The 18,365-nt window shown below is 55.5% G+C and overlaps 1 protein-coding gene across 4 annotated transcripts in view; it reads left to right on the top strand.

Moving 5' to 3' along the window:
• The window catches only part of VPS8 (VPS8 subunit of CORVET complex), a 121,664-nt gene that overhangs the window by 84,566 nt on the left and 18,733 nt on the right, over positions 1-18,365 (top strand). For all 4 annotated transcript variants that reach the window (XM_074264263.1, XM_074264262.1, XM_074264264.1 and 1 more), the window contains 8 exons: positions 1,728-1,770; positions 2,736-2,839; positions 5,322-5,403; positions 5,609-5,691; positions 7,782-7,862; positions 9,642-9,811; positions 10,045-10,210; positions 15,876-15,929. In XM_074264263.1, the coding sequence (XP_074120364.1) occupies positions 1,728-1,770; positions 2,736-2,839; positions 5,322-5,403; positions 5,609-5,691; positions 7,782-7,862; positions 9,642-9,811; positions 10,045-10,210; positions 15,876-15,929 (783 nt within the window). The remainder of the gene's footprint in view (positions 1-1,727; positions 1,771-2,735; positions 2,840-5,321; positions 5,404-5,608; positions 5,692-7,781; positions 7,863-9,641; positions 9,812-10,044; positions 10,211-15,875; positions 15,930-18,365) is intronic.

Genomic DNA, 18,365 nt, shown 5'->3' with positions numbered 1-18,365 from the left:
CCTTAAGTCCTTGGGACACGTCCTCCTCCTCCTCCTCCTCAAAGGTGGTTTCCCCTTGTACCTCCAGAATTCTGTTCTTGAGGAATTTGCCTCTCTTTTAGAGGCAAACGTCCTTTAAAATGTCCTTGAACCTTTTGAGATCTGCTCTCCCATAATCCAAGTGCCTCCTGGACAAAGAGAGGCAGTGTTGGCTGCTGGGGGCCTGCAGTCAGAAGGTTCTGGGTGCAAATGCCGCCTCTAACTGTGTGACCTTGGCAATCAGCATTCTGAGCTTCAGGCAAGCCTTAGTACAGCTCGTTTCCCTTGTAAGTCGCATTCAGGCTGTGTCCTGCGCATAGAGAGCTCTCCCACTGATGACGTCCTGGCTACTTTGCTCTCCGCCGTCAGCGCCGTGATGGAATGGTCACCCCATCCTTTCTGCCCTGGCAGCCAGCTCTTGGACACTCGGGAAATTCGGCTCCAGAAGAGGAAATCCCCCTCTCTGCTGCTTCCCTCTTTTGAAGGATGAAAAGATCATTAAGGCAAGTCAGAAGTGGGCGAGTTGATCCGCTTTTGGCTGAAAGAGAATTCCAGCAGATGTCTGGCTAATGAGTCTCCTTCATCACCGCTCTGTCACGTACCCATGCCAGGCTTCTGATCCGCTTCCCAAACCCAGCCTCTTCTTTGTTCTGTCCAGGCAGCCTGGGCCAGGCCACGCAGTGCAGTGACCGCTTCCCACTGTGCTTCTCTAGTGCCCCCCTCAGCCTCTTCCTTTTGGAGAAGAGATGCCCTTCCAGAGCCGTGTGCCAGTCACGGGCACCATCCCTTCAGGTCTACGATTCCTCGCAGTAGATTGGCAGACTGCTAGCAGTCCCCGGCGCTATCAGAAGCCCTCATCCTCAGACCCCGTCTTCTTCCCTTCCCCAAAGCCCTCGCCTTCTCTTGTCAGCAGTGATGACAACTCACTGGGCCCCCGAAGTCACCGGTACGGGCCATGGACCCCTTTGGGCAGTGTTATCGGTGCCGATGTGAATTAGCAGCCATCCGACTTGATAGGTCTGGGAAAGGGCTCTGCCCCAGCCTGGCGCTGTGCCCTGGAAGGGCAGTGACCGTCCCTTATTATTGGGAGCTTCTTAGCACCCGCTTCTGCTTTCCACCTCTTCCTCTGGCCTTTCTCACTAAGTGGGCCTTCTAAATCCCCTTATTTTGGTTTAGTTTTAGTTTTAGTTTTTCTTTTTAACTTTGAATTCCAAATTCTCTCCTCCTTTCCTGCAAAGAGGATGATTTCAAAAAAAAAAAAAAAAATCCGGGAAGACCTCTGTAAACTGAGGCAGCAAAGTAAAGCGGGCAAAACCGGGAGTCATGGTACACAGTGGCCACAATATTGTAACAATCACCGGGCACGACTTAGCCGCGCTGATCAAGACCAAGATCCAAGACAGTTCTAAAGGACTCATGATGAAAAATGCTCGCCACTTCCAGAGGAAGAACTGATGAGCCTCGAGTGCAGATCAAAGCATTTTGTAAAACTTTCTTTTTCTTGTTTTTCTTTTTTTTTTTTTTTTGGTAACATGGCTAATGTGGAAATGTTTTTCAAGACTTTATATGCATAATGAGTTTCACATTGCCTGCCTTCTCAGTGGCTGGGGGTGGGGAGGGGGAAGGGAGAATTTTTTCTAATTTTTTAAAAAAAAAGGAAGAAAGTGTTCGGGAGATGAGAAGTATGAATTCTTTCCTTTATCCCCTAGAGACTACAGAGCAAGCTCCAGCAGTTTACAAAGGAAAGTGAAGGTAAGTTTTTGATCAGTGATTTTTTTGATGCGATAATTGCCACCTTGGTCTTAGATTACCGCAGCCCATTAACCCGTCCAGCTCTCCGTTTCCTCCCAGGATACCTTCTTGATTACCCTTTCATCCTTCTCTGATCTTTGAAATAGCAGATAATAAGTTTCTTGAAGACAGGAACCATTTTGTTTCCTGGGGCACAGGAAATGCTTGTTGAAGGCCGTATCCCCGCTTGACCCTTGAGATCACATCTGTTGCATTTATGAGCATGGCTCTCAGAGTAATTGGGGTTTAACCGCGAGCTCCACGAAAGATCAGACCTGGTCGATTTGTAGAAAGTGCTTTTCCCCAGCCGCCCGATAGTCTGGACTTTCTCTCCAGCCACGTGTTTGAGAAGTTCGTGATGAGCAGTTAGGCCGTAACTGTCATGTTCCTGTGCTCAGCACGGTGGAGTACGGGCAGGCATCTCTGAGGGAGCAGAACCTCCGGAGGGGCCCCCATAGCGCAAGACTACCGGCCTGTTCGGTCAGGGCCTGGAGCTAGTGCCCCCTCCCCAAGGACCCAGGGAGCTTGTGGCAGGCGGTGCAGGTGACTCCTCTGGGACCGTCTTCCTTGCGTTCCTTGAAGCTGTATCACCTACTGGTAGAGAAGGGCCCCAGAAGCCTGTCAGGGAGCCAAGGGAGAGCTCCTCTGTCGGGTGGGTCGCCCCCCACCTCCGTCCCCAGATAGATGAGGGTCTGCTCCCTCTGAGCCAGAGCCTGGGCTCCAGCTCCAGCTTTCCAAATGGCGGGCAGCCTTTGCAGGGAATGTCATTAAGTCGGTTCTGTTCTCATTATTCCCTGGAACTTTCTGTCATTTGCCCACCATGTGCCTGAGGGTCCCGTTCATAGACATCAGTGTCATTTCCTCCAGTGGGGGAGGGAGGCAGGGGTGACCTCGGCCTGAGATGCCCGTCTTTTCTGTTCGTCCAGACTCGAGAGAGAGCACCTCCCTCAAGGCTGTGGAAGAGGTCTTGGTGGAGACCATCGCGCTCTGCCAGAGGAACTCGCAGAATCTGAACCAGCCCCAGCGAGAGGTGAGCGGAGGCTTCCCAGGTTTGGAAAGGGGAATTAATTCTTTTTACATTGCCCTCCCAGCCGCCTGAGTCTAATTAAATTGGATTTTAATCACTGTTGAGTGCTCCCAGGAGGAAGGGAGGCCTGACATTATTACCCGGAGTGCTCGGCCTCCTTGTTCTCGCAGAAGCCTTTGCAGCCCGCGTGGTCCTCCACGCTGACGGGGGAAGCAAACCCCCTCGCCCTGGGCCGCATGTCTCTTTCCCATCCAGGGAGGGTGCAAAGATGTCGGCGCCTGGGGTGGAAGGGCAGTGAGGTCATCCTAAGGGTTTGTGGGAGCCTTGGCTCAGGGGGGCTTCCCAGAAGGAAATGGGGGTAAAGAAGCGCCTCCTATGGTGGGCACGGCAAAGGAAGTGCAGCTTCCACAGGGACGAGGAGGCGCTTTCCCATGCGGCCGCATCCTGGGAGCTTGGTGCAGCCCTGCGGGGGGCTTTAGTGAGGACCCCACCTCCCCAGACCTCTGCCAACCACTCTGGCTGCCGACTAGCCCGGGGGCCAAACCTGGCCCCACCCCCAGCTCCTGGTCCTGGCCCTGCCCGAGAGCTGGAGGCGCTGACTCTGGCCAGGACCACGTTAGCAGTAGGGATGGCGGCCATTTGGTGTTCCACACTAGCTCCTTACCTTAACCCTGCGAGGGGACCATGTCGTCAGCCCCATTTTACAATTGAGGAAAGGGAGCTAACAGAGGTCACGCAGCCCAGGGCCACGCGGCTGTTGTCCAAAGTGGGATTTGAACTCTGGTCTTGTGCAACTCTGCTGTGGCCTCTGCCCCACCCACCCCCAGCCGCCCGGGGATGGAAGGAAAGCAGATTCGCTGTCAGACCCCCCGGGGGGGGGGGAGAAGGCTTCTTGGCTGTGTTTTTGCCAAAGTGGTAAATGGGGGCAAGCCTGCTAAGCAGGGCCTGCAGCCTGAGGCGTCTGTGGAAGGGCGGCGGGGGCTGAAAGGCGCTTTCTGTCGAATGTTCAGCTAGAACGAGGACAAGCCCGAGCAGAAAGGCTGGCGCGTCAGGACGCTCCCCAGCCCCACAAAGAGACACTTGGCCATTTCCCGCCCCCACTCACTTTACAGATGAGGAAACTGAGGCACAGCTAGGAAGCGTCAGAGCGGATTTGATCTCAGTTGGGAGCTGAGTTCGTCTCCTTGCCTCTGGGCTCGGCGCTGTGCCACAAGGGCCCGCGCTCTGTCAGTGAGCTCAGCAGGACTTAATTACAGCCATGAAGAAAACCTTAGATCCTTATCCTTTGTCTTCATTTCTACACAATTTAGGCTTTAAAAGTCTTAAGATCAAATGAAAGCTCATTGTCCAGGACAATTCCTGATTCACGAGCAACTGTTTGGAAAGTGGAGTGATTGAAGAGCTGGAAGGGACGCCAGGCCTGGGGGTGCGGGGGGCAGCAGCCCACTGAGCAGCCGGTCAGAGAGGCCTTGAACCCATCCGGGCTGCCCGGTGATTCCCTCCCTCCTCCTGCTCCATGCCTTTTAATGGCATGTCGTTTCATCCCTGGGTTATCTTTCAAAGGCCACTGACAATGGGTTTGACATGGCTCCCGGAAGAGGAAGGAAATACAAATCGCTTTTCTTTTATTTAGTAATTTATTTAGTTATTTCTTTTATTTCCTGGTTAACCCAGGAATGATAACACCCTTCGAAAAAATTAAAATGAATTTTTGGGAACTCTTCTGAGAGCAGAGAAAGTCCCATTGTTTTAGTCTCCCTCCTCCTCAGCCTTCCTTGCCCTTCCCTACTGCATCCGGCCATCTCGGCTTGCTAGCCAGTGACTGGAAGCTTCCCGAGCGCCTGGAGCAAGAGCTGCCCCCCGGGCTGCGCGGGCAGCCGCCTTCTCCTTGCAGCCGTCCTCCCTGCTTGTGCTCGGCCTGCTGGGAGTAGGGGTGGGAGGGGGCAGAAAAGGGGTCCCTTCTACCACAAGGGAGGGGCCGCCCTGGATTCCGGGTCATTAGCAGGTGCGCCTCCGTGCTGGCCGCCCCGCCCTGAGCGTCCCCTCCTCTGTGCTTCGGCCGTGCCAGAGCCCCCCCAGGAGGGTCTATGGCTCCTTGTTCCACCACATCCGGGGCTTTGGCTGGGTCTGAGTCTGAAAGCAAGAACTCTCACCCTTAGAAACGTCCCTCGGGTTTCATCCCGCCGCCTTTCATGCCATTTATCCTTTTTGAGCCCATTTTCCCCAAAAGATGAAGCGATCAGATGGGGGTTTTCTAATGTCTTGTTTAACGATAGAGTCTATAACCTCTATACTATATAACATAATCTAATATAAAATACAACATAACACAATGTAGACCGTGAGGTGGCCGCGCATTTGCTAGCTGGGTTTGTTAGAAAAGCGACCCTGTGACCCCGGGATGTCTCTCCTTCGGGGTCTTCGTGGGTGATCGTCCCCCTGCGCAGCACGGGGCTTCACTGCTCTGCGTGGGGCTTTCTTGCAGGCTCTCTGGTTTCCCCTCTTGGAGGCGATGATGGCCCCTCAGAAGCTGTCCAGCTCCTGCGCTCCCCCCCGCCTGGCAGAACGTAAGTGTGGGCACCCCTGCTGTGGTCTGGGCCCAGCTCCCCCTGTCGTCCGTTGTATGCCCCCCATTTGCCCGTGGCTGGGCAGCATCGTCTCTCCCTGAGCTACGTCCATGTCCTGCCCCAGAGAGGAGCCGACCTCCCAGTGCCCGGCAGGCAGGGAAGCTGCCATTTCCCCGTGCTGATGGGCCTTCTCTGTTCCTTGCAGCCTTGAAGTCTCTGACCATGCAGGTGCTGAACAGCATGGCGACCTTCATCGCTCTGCCGTCCATCTTGCAGCGCATCCTGCAGGTGAGCACCTTGGAAGTCCCCAAAATCCCTAGGCCGATGTCCCACGCCGGGCTGAGCCGCCGGCAGGCCGGACGTGGTCCCCAGCGCCGGAGGTTTGCGTCCTCCCCCAGTCCTCATCAGGCTGGGCCAAGGCCTTCCTCCTGCTTGGGCCTGATCCCACTATGCACAACTTACCTAAGGGACAGGGTCTCGCTCTTTTACTTAAAAAAAACCAAGGAGCTTGGGCAGAGCCCCCTGTGCCCCGGGAGCAGAGCCTGACCTTAAAAGTCACAAAAATGCGGGGAAGGGGGAGAAGAACCAGAAAAAGAACCTCGACATCGGAAGCCACCGCGGTGACAGGGAGACAAGACGCCAATGCAGGCGGACAGAATGGCCACGAAATCTTCGGGGGGGGGGGTGAGCGGGCCTCCAGCCCAAAGAGACCTCTTGGGGGCGCTCACGAGGGACTTAAAGGGCAGATGAGGGGAAAACTGAGGAAAAAAACAGAGAAATGCAAGAGGGAGTCGCCAGCTGGAAGAGGAAGGACAGAAGGAAGGAAACCATCCCCCAAAAAGACAATTGGCCAAAGGAAAAAAAAAATCCACCGAAAAAATCAGCATCTTGAAAAGTAGAATCATCAAATGGAAAAAGTGGGTTTCGGTCCTTCATCGCCACGTCCGACTCTCCGTCACCCGCTTGGGCTTCTCTCGGCAGAGGCCTGTCCAGGGTCACGCAGCCACAACGGGCCTGAGGCTGGATTTGAATTCAGGTCTTCGGACTCCACGCCCGGCTCCAGCAAGCCAGCTGCCCGGCTTTTGCAGATCCTCTCCACAGGCCCTTTGTGTGCGGGGGGTTCTGGAGGACCCTGGGATCCTCTCTGCCATCTCAGGGCAAGACTCGGCATCCACTGAGCTGGAAGCCATCCATAATTGATCCGCTGTCCCAGCAGGAGGCGCTTTTTCTGATGTTGCCTTTGAATTATGTATGCCGGAGTGGAACGTCCTGACAGAGAGAGAGACGGCCTCCCACGATTCCCAGCGTTAGCCTTGGAGACACTTTTTTCTGCACGCCCCAAGTGCGGGCTGCGACAAGGATTCCGGGTTTCCCAGATTCCGGCCTGTGGCTGAGGCTTTGCCAGGAGGCCAGAGTTCTTTGAAAAGGCACTAAAAGGACAAATGGGCCCCCCAAGGAGGGGGCTTCCTCAGAGTAGGGCCCCCCCCCCCAGCCACGTTCTCTTTTGTGGGAGCTTCCCAGCTCTCCTTTCTGCACCAGCTGGCCAGGACAGGCCCCAGATCCTCCCCTCACCAGGCCCTGGGTCACCTCCCGGCTGTGGTAGGTTCCCCTGGTGGGGGGCGGTAACTATAGATAGTCACTGATAACTTTTGTTTTTCTGTCCCCACATTTCCCAGTATCCTCCCCTCTCCTTCCCGGAGAACCGTCCCTTATGATCATGAACAAAAGGTTGAAGGAAAAAACAATTCAGCAAAAGTACCCAGCATGTTAAAAACAAAAAAACCGAGCATTCTAGGCAGTGTCCTGCACCCAGAGGCTCCCCCCCACCCCCACCTCTGCAGGAAAAGGGGTCTCTTTTTAAAGTAGACACAAGAGCCTATGTTGACCCTTCTCTGTGGGTGAAGTTTGAGAAAGCTGCCCACCTCGACAAGGAGCCCGAGACCCCAGGAAGATGCGGAGGTTTGTTTTCAGGCAAGGATCGGCCCATTCTGACTGGCTCCGTCTGCCAAGGGAGGCCTCCCCTTGGGCTGCAGGAGACGGCGGGAGCTCTCGATGTAGCTTCTTGTACCTGGGGGGGAAATCTCACGTGGCCTAAAGAAGGTGAGAGGAAGGATGGGCCCAAGCAAAGGATTCCCAGAATCTTGTTCTTTCTTCCTTACCAAGGAACAAGGTTTAAGTTTGGTTTTGTTTCTTTGTTTTGCAAAGCATTCAGCGTTAAGTGACCAGGGTCACACGGTAGCAGGTATCAAGTGTGTGAGGCTGTGAACTCGGACAGTATCCGCTGGGCCTCCCACGGCCCCAAAACGAGCCTTTTCTATAAAGTTTTTGAGAATATGCAAACTCACTTTGCTTCTTCCCTTTGGACCCTTTTTCCACAGGATCCAGTTTATGGAAGAGGAAAACTTGGCGAGATCCAAGGACTGATCCTGGGAATGCTGGACACCTTTAACTACGAACAAGTAACGTGCCCCGTTTCTGAGTTTCTGCGCCCTTCCGATGCTAGAAACAGCTCAGCTGCTTGGGGGTTTTAAGGAGAGCTGCCCCTGGCGGGCTGTAGCGAAGGACGGAAAGGAGTGGGGGCAGCCATTCTCGTTAGTCTGCAGGGGTCTGCTTTTTCACGCTGTTTACGTGTATTAAGGGGCCTAAGACACCCAGTGACCCCAAAGTAAAAGCAAAGCTTGCTAAGTTTGCTCCCTCCTCAGCCTGTGGTGAGCGCGGGGCCCGGCACGGCGGGCAGAGCGGAAGGGCGGCCCAGTCGTGGTTTCAGCTCCCTCGTGAGGGAGACAGAGATGTTCTCCATTTAAGAAGTCAGAATTACGTCTTCTCCCAAATTAAAGACAAACCGAGCTGGCGGGCTGGAAGGTCGGCTTTGGTCATTGCAGTGACCCCTCCCTCGGGTCTTAGGTCAGCTTCTCAGGAAGCCCCAGACTGGGCAGCTCAGTCTGGCCTGAAGTAAAGAACCTTTTTTAGTGACCGGATCCAAGACTTTGCTAATGCCCTCTGGCAATGCTAGCCAGCGCCTTAGGGAGTTTCCTGGGCAATGGTGGCGGTGCCCCGGGCACTTTAGTGAGCCAAGGTGATACTGCCCTGGGCATGTTAGTGGTTAATGGTGGCAGTGCCCTGGCCATTTTAATGGGCAATGTGGCAGTGCCCCAGGCACTTTAGATAGCCCGTTTACCTAAGATCTAAAAAAGGAGAAGCCTCCAGGCTTCTCAGAGGCTGCTCTCTAAGACCCCAAGCTGCCAAATAGGCCTTGGTGGAGTAACTCAGAACAATGAAGTCACCAGGTGGGATCCCCTTCCCCCCCAAAAATTAATCCCTCAGTTCCCCCTTTTCTTGTTCAGTCATGTCAGGTGGGTCCAACTCCTTGGGACCCCATTTATGGCTCTCTTTTTTTTTTTTTTTTTTTTTCCCCCTAGGCTGGGGTTAAGGGACTTGCCCAGGGTCACACAGCTAGGAAGTGTTAAGTGCCTGAGACCAGATTTGAACTCGGGTCCTCCTGAATTCAGGGCTGGGGCTCTCTCCACTGCGCCCCCTAGCTGCCCCATTTATGGCTCTCTTGACAAAGATGCTAGAGTGGTGTTGGCCATTTCTTTCCTCATTTTACAAATGAGGAAACTGAGGCAGGCAGCTTTGAGTGACGTGTCTGGTCACCATTCTAAGAGGCAGGAGGGCGAGGGGTCCAGGATCCTGCTGGGTCCTGATAAATGGGGGACCCCCAACAAAAATGGAGAGTTGGAAGAGGAGTCAGTTTGGGGGGAAGATAACGTTCTGCTGTGTGATATTGAAGGCTTGTTATGGCCTGCGGGCAGTGGGTGACCCAAGACTGACAGGAAGAAAGCGGATCTGGGGCTTATCTTCATGTTGATGTGTCCCCACAGAAGGTCGTTATGGAGAACATCAGTCCTTAACCCACTAGTATAAAGTATACACAAGTGGGGGGCAGGGGCAGCCACTTGGAGAACCCATGGGGACACTAGGGGTACCTGTGGGGGTGACTTGAGGTGCTTCCTGGCCCGGGTCCAGGTGAGCTGGCTCAGTCAGCCCCTGAGAACGAGGGGGACGCACTCGATGGCACCTTCTTCTGAAGGTCCCTTAGGCTGGTGATGGAGCCGGCCCCCTTCCGGACCATGGTCGTTGTTATGCCCTCCGTCTCCTTCCTATGCCTCTGGGGCCTGGCCCTTGCCGGCCCGGCCGCTTGCTCCATTTGGTGAACCAATCTTTCTCGTCCTTCCCAGACTCTGCTGGAGACCACCACCAGCCTCCTCAACCACGACCTGCACTGGTCCCTCTGTAACCTGCGGGCATCGGTCACCAGGGGGCTGAACCCGAAGCAGGACTACTGCTGCATCTGCCTGCAGCAGTACCGGCGGCGCCAGGAGGTGGCCGACGACATTGTCGTCTTCAGGTACGCCCCAGGCCGGCGGGCCACAGACCTCACCCCAAGGGGCACGTGGGTCCCCCCAACGGGCCTGGGTCCCGGGAGGCTGAGCTGGGGGCCTGCCCCGAGACCGCATGTGCCTTGACCTGGCTCGGCGCCCGTTGTCTCGGCCTGTAGCCCTGAGCGATGCAGGGGGATGTCAGGTCGGGGGCTTTGCAGGGAGGGGTCCAAATCGGCTGACCAGTGCCTCCCTCTTCCAGCTGCGGCCACCTCTACCATTCCTTGTGCCTGCTGAACAAAGAGTGTGCCGTGGGCACGGGGAGCCAGGCCCGCTGGACGTGCTACAGGTGCAATTCAAGCAACAAGGCAGGGAAGCTCAGCGAAAAGGCATCCGAAGTGAAGAAGGGGCAACTTGCCCAGGCCCAGGTAAGAGCCCCCACCACAGGGAGCCATGATGGGTGGTAGAGATCAGTCCAGCTGCTTCCTGGGCCGGGGGATGGGATCTGAGGCCTAGAGACTCAGCTGCCAGATGTGGCCAACCCCCCAGAAGAACATGCCCTGGTCAGCCATTGCAGCCGGGGTCACCGCCTTTGCACACACAAGTCCTCCCCGGCCTGGACCTGAGCTCCTGCTCTCTCTTCTTCCCCTTGCCTTCCCTCCTATTGACCCTGGCCTGGGCACCCAGCTTCCCCTGTGGCCCCGAACCACGGGCTCCTCTGGCCGACCCCTGCAGCAGCAAGTGGGGCCCAAACCAAGCACTTGCAGTGCGGCCCATGGACCTCGAACTCAGGGGACAGAAACTGCCAGGAGCTTGCCTTGGCCTGGGGCCTGCGGGGCCTTCCCTCAGCTCCCCTCCTTCATCCCCCCTCCCTCGGCCCCCACCTCCGCGCTCATCTACTGCTCTCGGCAGGAGCAGGGCCAAGGACAAGGACGTTTGTCCCCCGGGGATGGAGGCCCAGGCTCCCAAACACCCCCGGGTGGGCAGGCCTGGCCAGCAGCTGGCAGCACAGGCCCAGCCCCGCTCAGCCGCACCGGCTCCCTCACTGAGGCCTTCCGCTCCATTTACCAGCTGGCGCTCACGGCGCTCCTCCCAGAGCCAGGCGGACGATCATCCGCTCAGACAGGCCATTGATGATCCTCCCCTGCCCGGACCAGGACGAGGGCACACTGCTAGCAGTGACAGGGCTGGGACCGGACCCGGGATACAAGGTGCCCAGCGCCAAATGGGCATCCCACCTTTGTCACATGCTTTGTCACGTTGAATTCATCGTCATAGCGAGAACGGACACTGGTAGAGTGTTTTATGCAGCTGTCACATGGGGTTTCCTTTGATCCTCCCGCTCCCCCCAGCCAAGTGTTTCCCCTCTTACTAATAGCAGCAAATGGCCGGCCTTGTTGGCACGCCCTTTAAGGAGAAATCCATTCTCTGCAGGAGAATAAAGCGAACTGATGGCCCCCGTGCAGCTCTCCTGCGGCACCGAGTGCCAGAAGCAGCCCCCCCCCCATCTCTGCCCTTGGCAAAGTGAGTGAGCCGAGCGTCTCGGTCAGACCGTTAGACTTTGCTGAGGAGGAGGCTGCCCGCCCGACCCGGGAAGCCCTTTCTGCGCTAAACGAAGGCATTAAGCAGTCACAACTTCAGCATGTGGCAGATCCGCTCTGATCAGCCCCGAGAGCGCAGTCCGGCAGCCCCCTCCCCCAGAGGCGGTGGGCGGCTCTGGGAGAGAACGTGTGAGAGAAAAATGAAGGGGAGGGACCCCCCCACCCCAGCGGGAAAGGCCGGTTTGATTTTCCCATTTGTACCCAAGATTTTCCAATGGAAAAAAAAAATCCCCATTTTTCTTCACGGATATATTTTGAAAATTTTATTCATTAGGAACGATTTAGCTCCTCAAAGTAATTATTTATTCAGTAGATGATATTTTATTTATACTCACCAGTCATCATTTTCTGTTAGCGATCCGTAGTACAGCACTCGTTTGTTTGTTTTTTATTTCCTGTTCTGGCTAATTTATGGTTTTATCTTGTGTTTCTGTAGCCAAGTAGAAAGGCTGGTGCAGTGCCTGTTTGGGGGATCTTTCTGCTTTAATAATAGATACTCCCCATCATAAATACATTAGCTGGGACAGCAAATGGTGAGAAGTGAGACTTTGATGCTGGAACCAGTAAAATTTCATTTTCAGAAATACAGAGCACCTTCCCTTGGCTCTGAAGAGCAGAGGGCTGATGCTTCTTAGCCACAGAAGGGAAATGGCCCTTTCCGGGCCTCTGTCCTGCCCGGAGGCCGGCCTGGTAGAGATGGACTGGGATTAGGACCCAGGTTGGTGGCGGAGAGGAGGCCCAGGCAGCCCGCCCCGCTGAGCCCAGGTTCTGGTCCTGCCCGGGAGAGGAAGCCACAGAATCCACCCGGCGCCTGCGCTCCCAGAAAGGGGGCTGAGACATCCATTTCACCCTGAGCACGCGGGAAGTGCCCGGTGCTTCTTTGGGCCGTTCTTTAGTGAGTTCCAGGCTCAAGGCTCCCTTACAAAGACTTGCCTTTGACCCAATAAGATGGCCGTGAACTGGGCTGGCCTCGCCTTGAAGTCAGAGTGGAGGCTGGAGGCTGGCCCTCACCACGGCGGCTAGGACTCCTTATTGGTCTCTCGGCTCAGACCGTGAGTGGACGGCAAACTGGGCCCAGAGCTGAAAGGCAGAGCCGGGGGTGAGGACGGTGGCCTGGCAGAGTTCTGGGTTCGAATCTCCATGCTGGCACTACCTTGCAGTCCTCCTCTTCTCTCCAGCTGTAAAAGGCAGGGGTGGGACAGGAAGCCCCTTCCAGCCGGAGGACTCTTTGAATGACCTTCAGCCCCAGTTCCTGTCCAGAGCGGGATGGACTCCGGCCAAGGACACAGGATTTCCGGCTGTGGCCATCCCAGAGTGGCTTGTCGCTCTAGGTCTTTGCTGGGTTTTTTGCCCCCCTCCCCATAGGGGAGAGGAAAAGAAAATGGATCTCAGTAGATAGAATTTGTTTTAGTGACCCCAAGTTTCTTCCCGCAACAAAGGGCCATCTTCTTAACTCCGCTGCTCTTTTGATGATTTCTGTGTGGCAAAGAGTCATAGAATCTCTGGGTCTCTGAGGAACTAAAATGGAACATCAGCCGAAGGGCTGCAGAAGCACGCGGCAGGCATAGTAAGCAGGCTGCGCCACGCCACCAACCACGAGGCCTGCGGGGCTGCGGCAGAAAGGGCCCGGCTCAGGGACCCGGGGGCCAGAGGAGGAGGCGGGTGCCCAGCCTTGGAAGGCCCCACTATGCGCTATAAAGGACACCCCTCACTCAAGGAGCTTAGTCTAGTGCCAAATATATGCAACAAGTTCTATGCAAGATAAAGCGGAAATACTGGACAGTCATTAGTGAGGATCGATTGGGATAAGATTTGTAAAGCTGTCAGCTCGGTCCCTGGCACGTTTGCCCACTCGGCTCTCGCTGCCATGATTATCTGGACGTGTTTCCTGGAGGAATCCCAGCAAGTGCAAATCGAGGCCCCGGACTGCTCGAGTCGCCCTCTCGGGACGTCCCTGGGACCTCCGTCGTCCAGCCGTGTGTCCATCTCGAGACCCAGTTTGGGAGCACCTGCCAAGAGACACAGAGCTCCCTCGGCCCTCAGGGCAGTCCTGGGTTCTGGGTGGCATTCTAAAAACTAAATAACAACCATTATTTTTAAAATTCCCCAGAATTCAGTAGAGTCCAGATGTGCTGCATGTGAATGACAAGCAGCTTTCCAAGCAGAGCCTGTAAGAAGACAACCAAGGGCAGGGGCCGGGGGCTGGAGTCACTGCCTAGTTCCCAGCCCGACTCTGCCTCTCTCTAAGATCTGGAGTGAGTGAGTGCTCCCAAGTGCCTCTCTGTGCAAACACAGCATTTCCAGACAAAACCACTGCCCTGCCTTCCCAGCAGACCCCACTGGAGTCTGAAGACCCCCTAGAGCGGCCCCCGCCTGGGCCCACGCAGGGCCTCATGGGGCGAGGGAGACTTTCCGACCTCCATTGTTTCTGTGACGGCACCCAGGCTTCATTTTGACCTCTCTGTGTCCACAGCCCGCTCCCTTTGTCTTTCCGCCCCTTCCCGGTGCCCGGTGCGTTGTATCCACTTACTAAGCATTTGTAGAAATGGATTGGATTGAATGACTATTGAGGTCACAAGCGAGTTCCTGGATGACGTGGTTACGCAGATAACTGTTCTATTAATCAAAAGCAAACGAGACCCTCAGCTGGGACCGGCACTGGCTGTCAGGATGTCCCGGTGAAGGTCCGGGCAGGAGAGGGCTTCCTGCGAGAAGCACGTCTGACGGAAGAGCCGGGTCCAGGAAAAGTCTGCACCGAACACACGAAGAAGCCCAATGTGACAGGCCCTCACCCCTGCCCTCCCTCCCTGGGCCGTGGACGTGGCCCTGGTCCCCGCTCTCAGACAGCTGCCCTCCTAGGGAGGCGGGGTGGGGGCAACGGGCCGTTTCCCGTCAGAGCGCCGAGGCAGAGAGCGGGATTCTCCAGGGTTAATTCTTCTCGGAGCGTGGAGAGCCACAGGGGAGGTAGTGGGCCCAAGCTTGCATTCCCTGGGACCTGAGCCCGGCATGGCTGTGTCTGCAGCTGAAGAGGTTGCCCCCCTGCAAACAAAGACCTTGGTCACTGCAACTGCTGCCAAGCCATTTCCCTTCCCTTCTCCCATCCCGGATTTGTGAGATTTATCTTTTTAATTTAAATGCCAGATGTTTATATTTATCCCTGTGAAATTTCTGGTTTTTTCATCTGTGCCCAGCATCTTTCCTGACAGGGTCATTTTTAATCCTGATTTCAGCAAACATTTGCTGGGCTCTTGCCCCTCGCTGGGCCCTGGAAATACAAAGAGAGAACTAAGCCGTCTCCGCCAACCAGGACCTTCCATTGTCCTGGAGGGCCACAGGCTGTAAAGAGGCGAGCGGTCGTATAGTCTGAGAGCGAGGGGCCAGAGCAGCCTGCAGGAAGCAGAGCTTGGCCAGAAGCCTGGGACAGGAGGAGCTGACGTGGGTCAGTGTCAGGGGCAGCGAGTGCTGGAACAGAGAGTCAGGAAATGGGTCTGAAAGGGACTTTTAGGAAGTGCTAAATGCAGCGACCGGCACCCAGTAGGCTCCGGTTTATTGGAGTGGATTGATCACAAGAACTGACAGTTACACAGAGCTTTGATTTACTGAGAGCTACTCGTAGAGTACCTTCCTTGGTCCTCACATATAGCTCTTATGCCCATTTTACAGATGAGGAAGCTAAGGTTGAAAAACCTAGTAAGAACCCGAAGCAGGACTTTAGCTCTGTCCGGCACTCTCCCCACTGGACAGTAGGGAGTCATGGAAGGTCATAGAGTATGGGCTTGGAGAAGGAGGGGAATCTGAATACCCATTCAACAGCGGGGAAGGCAGATCAGAGAGGCTGAGTAGGAGTTGATCGAGGAAGATATTATGGCCTGGAGAGCAGCGGCAGAATTCATTTTTTGTCCTGTGATGTGACTTATCCTTTTAGTGCAGAGTTCTCTGAAAAATTGGTGAGCCTTTTCCAGGCCCCTCTGGCTGTCCATGATCAGACTATGCGAAGGATGGTAATAGGCAGGAGAAGAGGTGAAGAAAGGTGGCTCCCCCGCCCTCTGGACCCCGGGCACCATGGCATTGTCAGACGTTGTCCCTGAGGATGCTGCTTTGGCTGCACTGTGTGTCTTAGTTATAAGAGAAGCCCCTTTTCCTCTCTTCCCCCCCCCCCCCCCCCCCCCGGGGAAAGTGGGTCTGTCTGGAAAGGGGCTGATTGGAAAAACAGCCCCCACATGTGGAGATTATGGTCGTCCTCATCCGCCAGGCCTGCTCAGCCCCCAGCTCCTCCACTGAAACCCTTTGAGTCTAACGCTCCTAGGTTTGCTCCTTCGCTAGTGTACTTGGACTCTCGAGCTCCCTGGCCTGCCCATTCATGTCTGCTACAAAACATGGGGAGGATACGGGGAAGGCCCGTCCCCTTTCAGTTACTCTCGTACTCCCCAGATTCCTGGAGTTTTAGTCACAGGAAACTGAAGCAAACCAAAAATGTCCTTGGTTTTCACAGGTGAAAATGTCTCCTTCCTGTCCGTCACCCCGAGGAGATGCTGCTGCTAAGAAGGTAGGCTCCCTCCATGTCGCCCCTCCCCATTCTGTGAAATTTTGTGTCAGGGGATTGCCCGAGGCCTCAGCAGGTGGAGGCTTCCCCAGGACCCTTTGGCCCTCGTCGGAAGCCAGGCTGAGGGGGGTTTGGGCCGACGGTCTCCTCTTGGTGTCCTGCCAGGCCCCTGGGGCGCGCATTTACAGAAAACGGCCCAGGAGTGGCTCTTGCTTCCCCTGTGTCACGGGGCTCCTCCTGACTGCACCACCTCGTGTCGTTGCCCCTCATCTCTGGGCTGGGCTGCCTCTGTCCCCAACCTGGTTGTCCATGTTAGGGCTTCCTGTGGGACCGCCAGGCTTCGGGACGCTGTGTCTAAGCTGCAAGAGGGTCAAGCCCTCCCACCTACTCTCTGGGTTCTCATGATATTTCCTCCCCAGTTTCATGCTTCACCATGACAGATGCCTAGTGCTTGCCTGCCCTGGAGGCACTGCCCGGGCGCCGGAGCAAACTTAAAAACAAAAAACAAAATATGGCCTGCCCTCAGGGAGCTTATGTTGGGGTGGGGGGGAGAGAAATACAGTGTGTGTGCAGAAAAGGAGAATCAAAACTCGTGCGAAGCAATTCCTAAAGAAAAGTTCATCATTGGGAGCTGCCAGGTCAGGCTCCCACGGGAGCTGGGAGAGATCTGGGTGACTGTGTAGCAGGTGGGAGGTTGGGGATGGGCACAAGTGGCCGGCCACGTGCACTGAAAAGGGGGAAGAAGAGGAAATCAGAATGGGGAGGGAAGGGGAGATGGGAGAAGGGTGAGAGGATGGTGGTGAGAACCTTAGGAAGCCATTGCAATCACTCCAATAAGATGTGCCTTAGGCTAGGGGATATGGGAGCAGAAGGAAAGGATGGGTGTGAGACTGGGCGCAGAAGCAGGATCGGTAAGGCCTGGCAATTGATAGGATATGAAGGGGAAGGGGAAGAGAAGGAGAGAGTGAGAGCAGGAAGAGAGGGGGAGAAAGGGGCAGGGAGGGAAGGAGGAGGAAAGAGAATAAGAAAAAGAGGGAGAGACAAAGACAGAGACAGAGCGAATGAGAGGGAAAGGTCAGTAAGGATTCCATGATTGGGATGCTGAAGAGGGGATAAAGGGGATTATGAATTTAATTTCAGCGCTTTTGAGTTTGCAAGCCTGTGAGAAAAGAAAGCTCTGGCAGCAGCACGCTGAGGGACAGCAGGACCAGGTGCAGGCTTTGGGGTTTTCCCAGGCAGAGGGAGTGGGCCTCAAGGGGAGTTCATGAGTAAGGAGAGATTGAGGATAGGAAAATGGGGGAGCGAGCTGCTCCCTTGGAGAAGGGCTCGGAAGCCCCCGTGGTCCCTCCTCAGAGATGAAGCGGAGGAGGAAAGGATAGGGTGAGGGAGAAGAGGGAGCTCATGGCAGAGGCCTGTTTTCTCCCCGTGGTAGAAGGTGAGGGCCTCTGTGTGTAGGAGCCTGAGGAGAGCTTCGGAAAGATGGTGCAGAGAAGGCCTGAGAGAGGCTGGGGCCCGGTCACAATCTGGTAACAGACATTGGTAGGGACTCCAGGTGGTGAGACTTCCTCCAGCAAGGTACAGGAGCAGGGGCTGGAGCAGGGACAGGGACAGGAGCAGTCCCCATTTATGTCCAGGGCATCTCTCCCATGAGAACATGAGCTCCTAGCTAGAAGATGTAGAGGAACAAAAGGTCTAGAAGACCGAGGGGAATAATGGGGGAGGTGTAGGGAAAAAGGCACATTGTAAATCAGCAGTCGTTAAAATCACTGATTCGGAAATACAGAAGTCGATCGGTGGAACAGAGCAGACAAAGAAAAATGAGAAATCACTGGTCTCAGTAATCCAGCATTTGATAAACCCCCAAACATAAACATGCTTGGGAAGAATTACTGGGAAAGCAGTCTGGCAGTCAGTCGGGATGGCCAGCTTGCCCCACGTGCCCTCCTCTGAGCACGGGCCTGGCGGGCAGAGCAACGAGATCCTCCAAGGCCTCCGGGTTCGGTGTGGGCCGGGCCCTGCCTTTGGTGTCTGGAGGTCAGGGGTTGTCTCTTGTTCTTACTTGTACCCCCGGCACTCGGCCCAGGGCCCGGCGTCTCCTAGGCACTTCATGTTCACTAATTGGCTGCCTGAGGAGGGAAGGCCATGACTTAGAGTGGTCCTAGGGCTTCTTCCAGCCATGGAGTAAAGAGGAAGGAGAGTTCAGGGTACCATGACAGCCGCCCCCACCCCCCCCCAGTGTTGGAGCTCCCCGCATCAGCTCCAGGCTGCTCCTTCCTCCTAATTACAGTCTCCTCTTCCTGCACAGCAGCCAGGCCCACCCACCCCATCAGGGATAGCAGACACCCCCAAACCCAGAGCTGAAGGACAACCTCCTCCCATGCCCGCCGGGCAAGCCCACTTCATGTTCCTGCTCTCTCAACTCAGTTTCTTCATCTATAA

Source organism: Sminthopsis crassicaudata, chromosome 4 (assembly GCF_048593235.1).
Source record: "Sminthopsis crassicaudata isolate SCR6 chromosome 4, ASM4859323v1, whole genome shotgun sequence".
NCBI classification, from domain to species: domain Eukaryota; kingdom Metazoa; phylum Chordata; class Mammalia; order Dasyuromorphia; family Dasyuridae; genus Sminthopsis; species Sminthopsis crassicaudata.
Note: the sequence above shows the minus strand (reverse complement) of the source record. Positions and strands in the feature narration are given on the sequence as shown.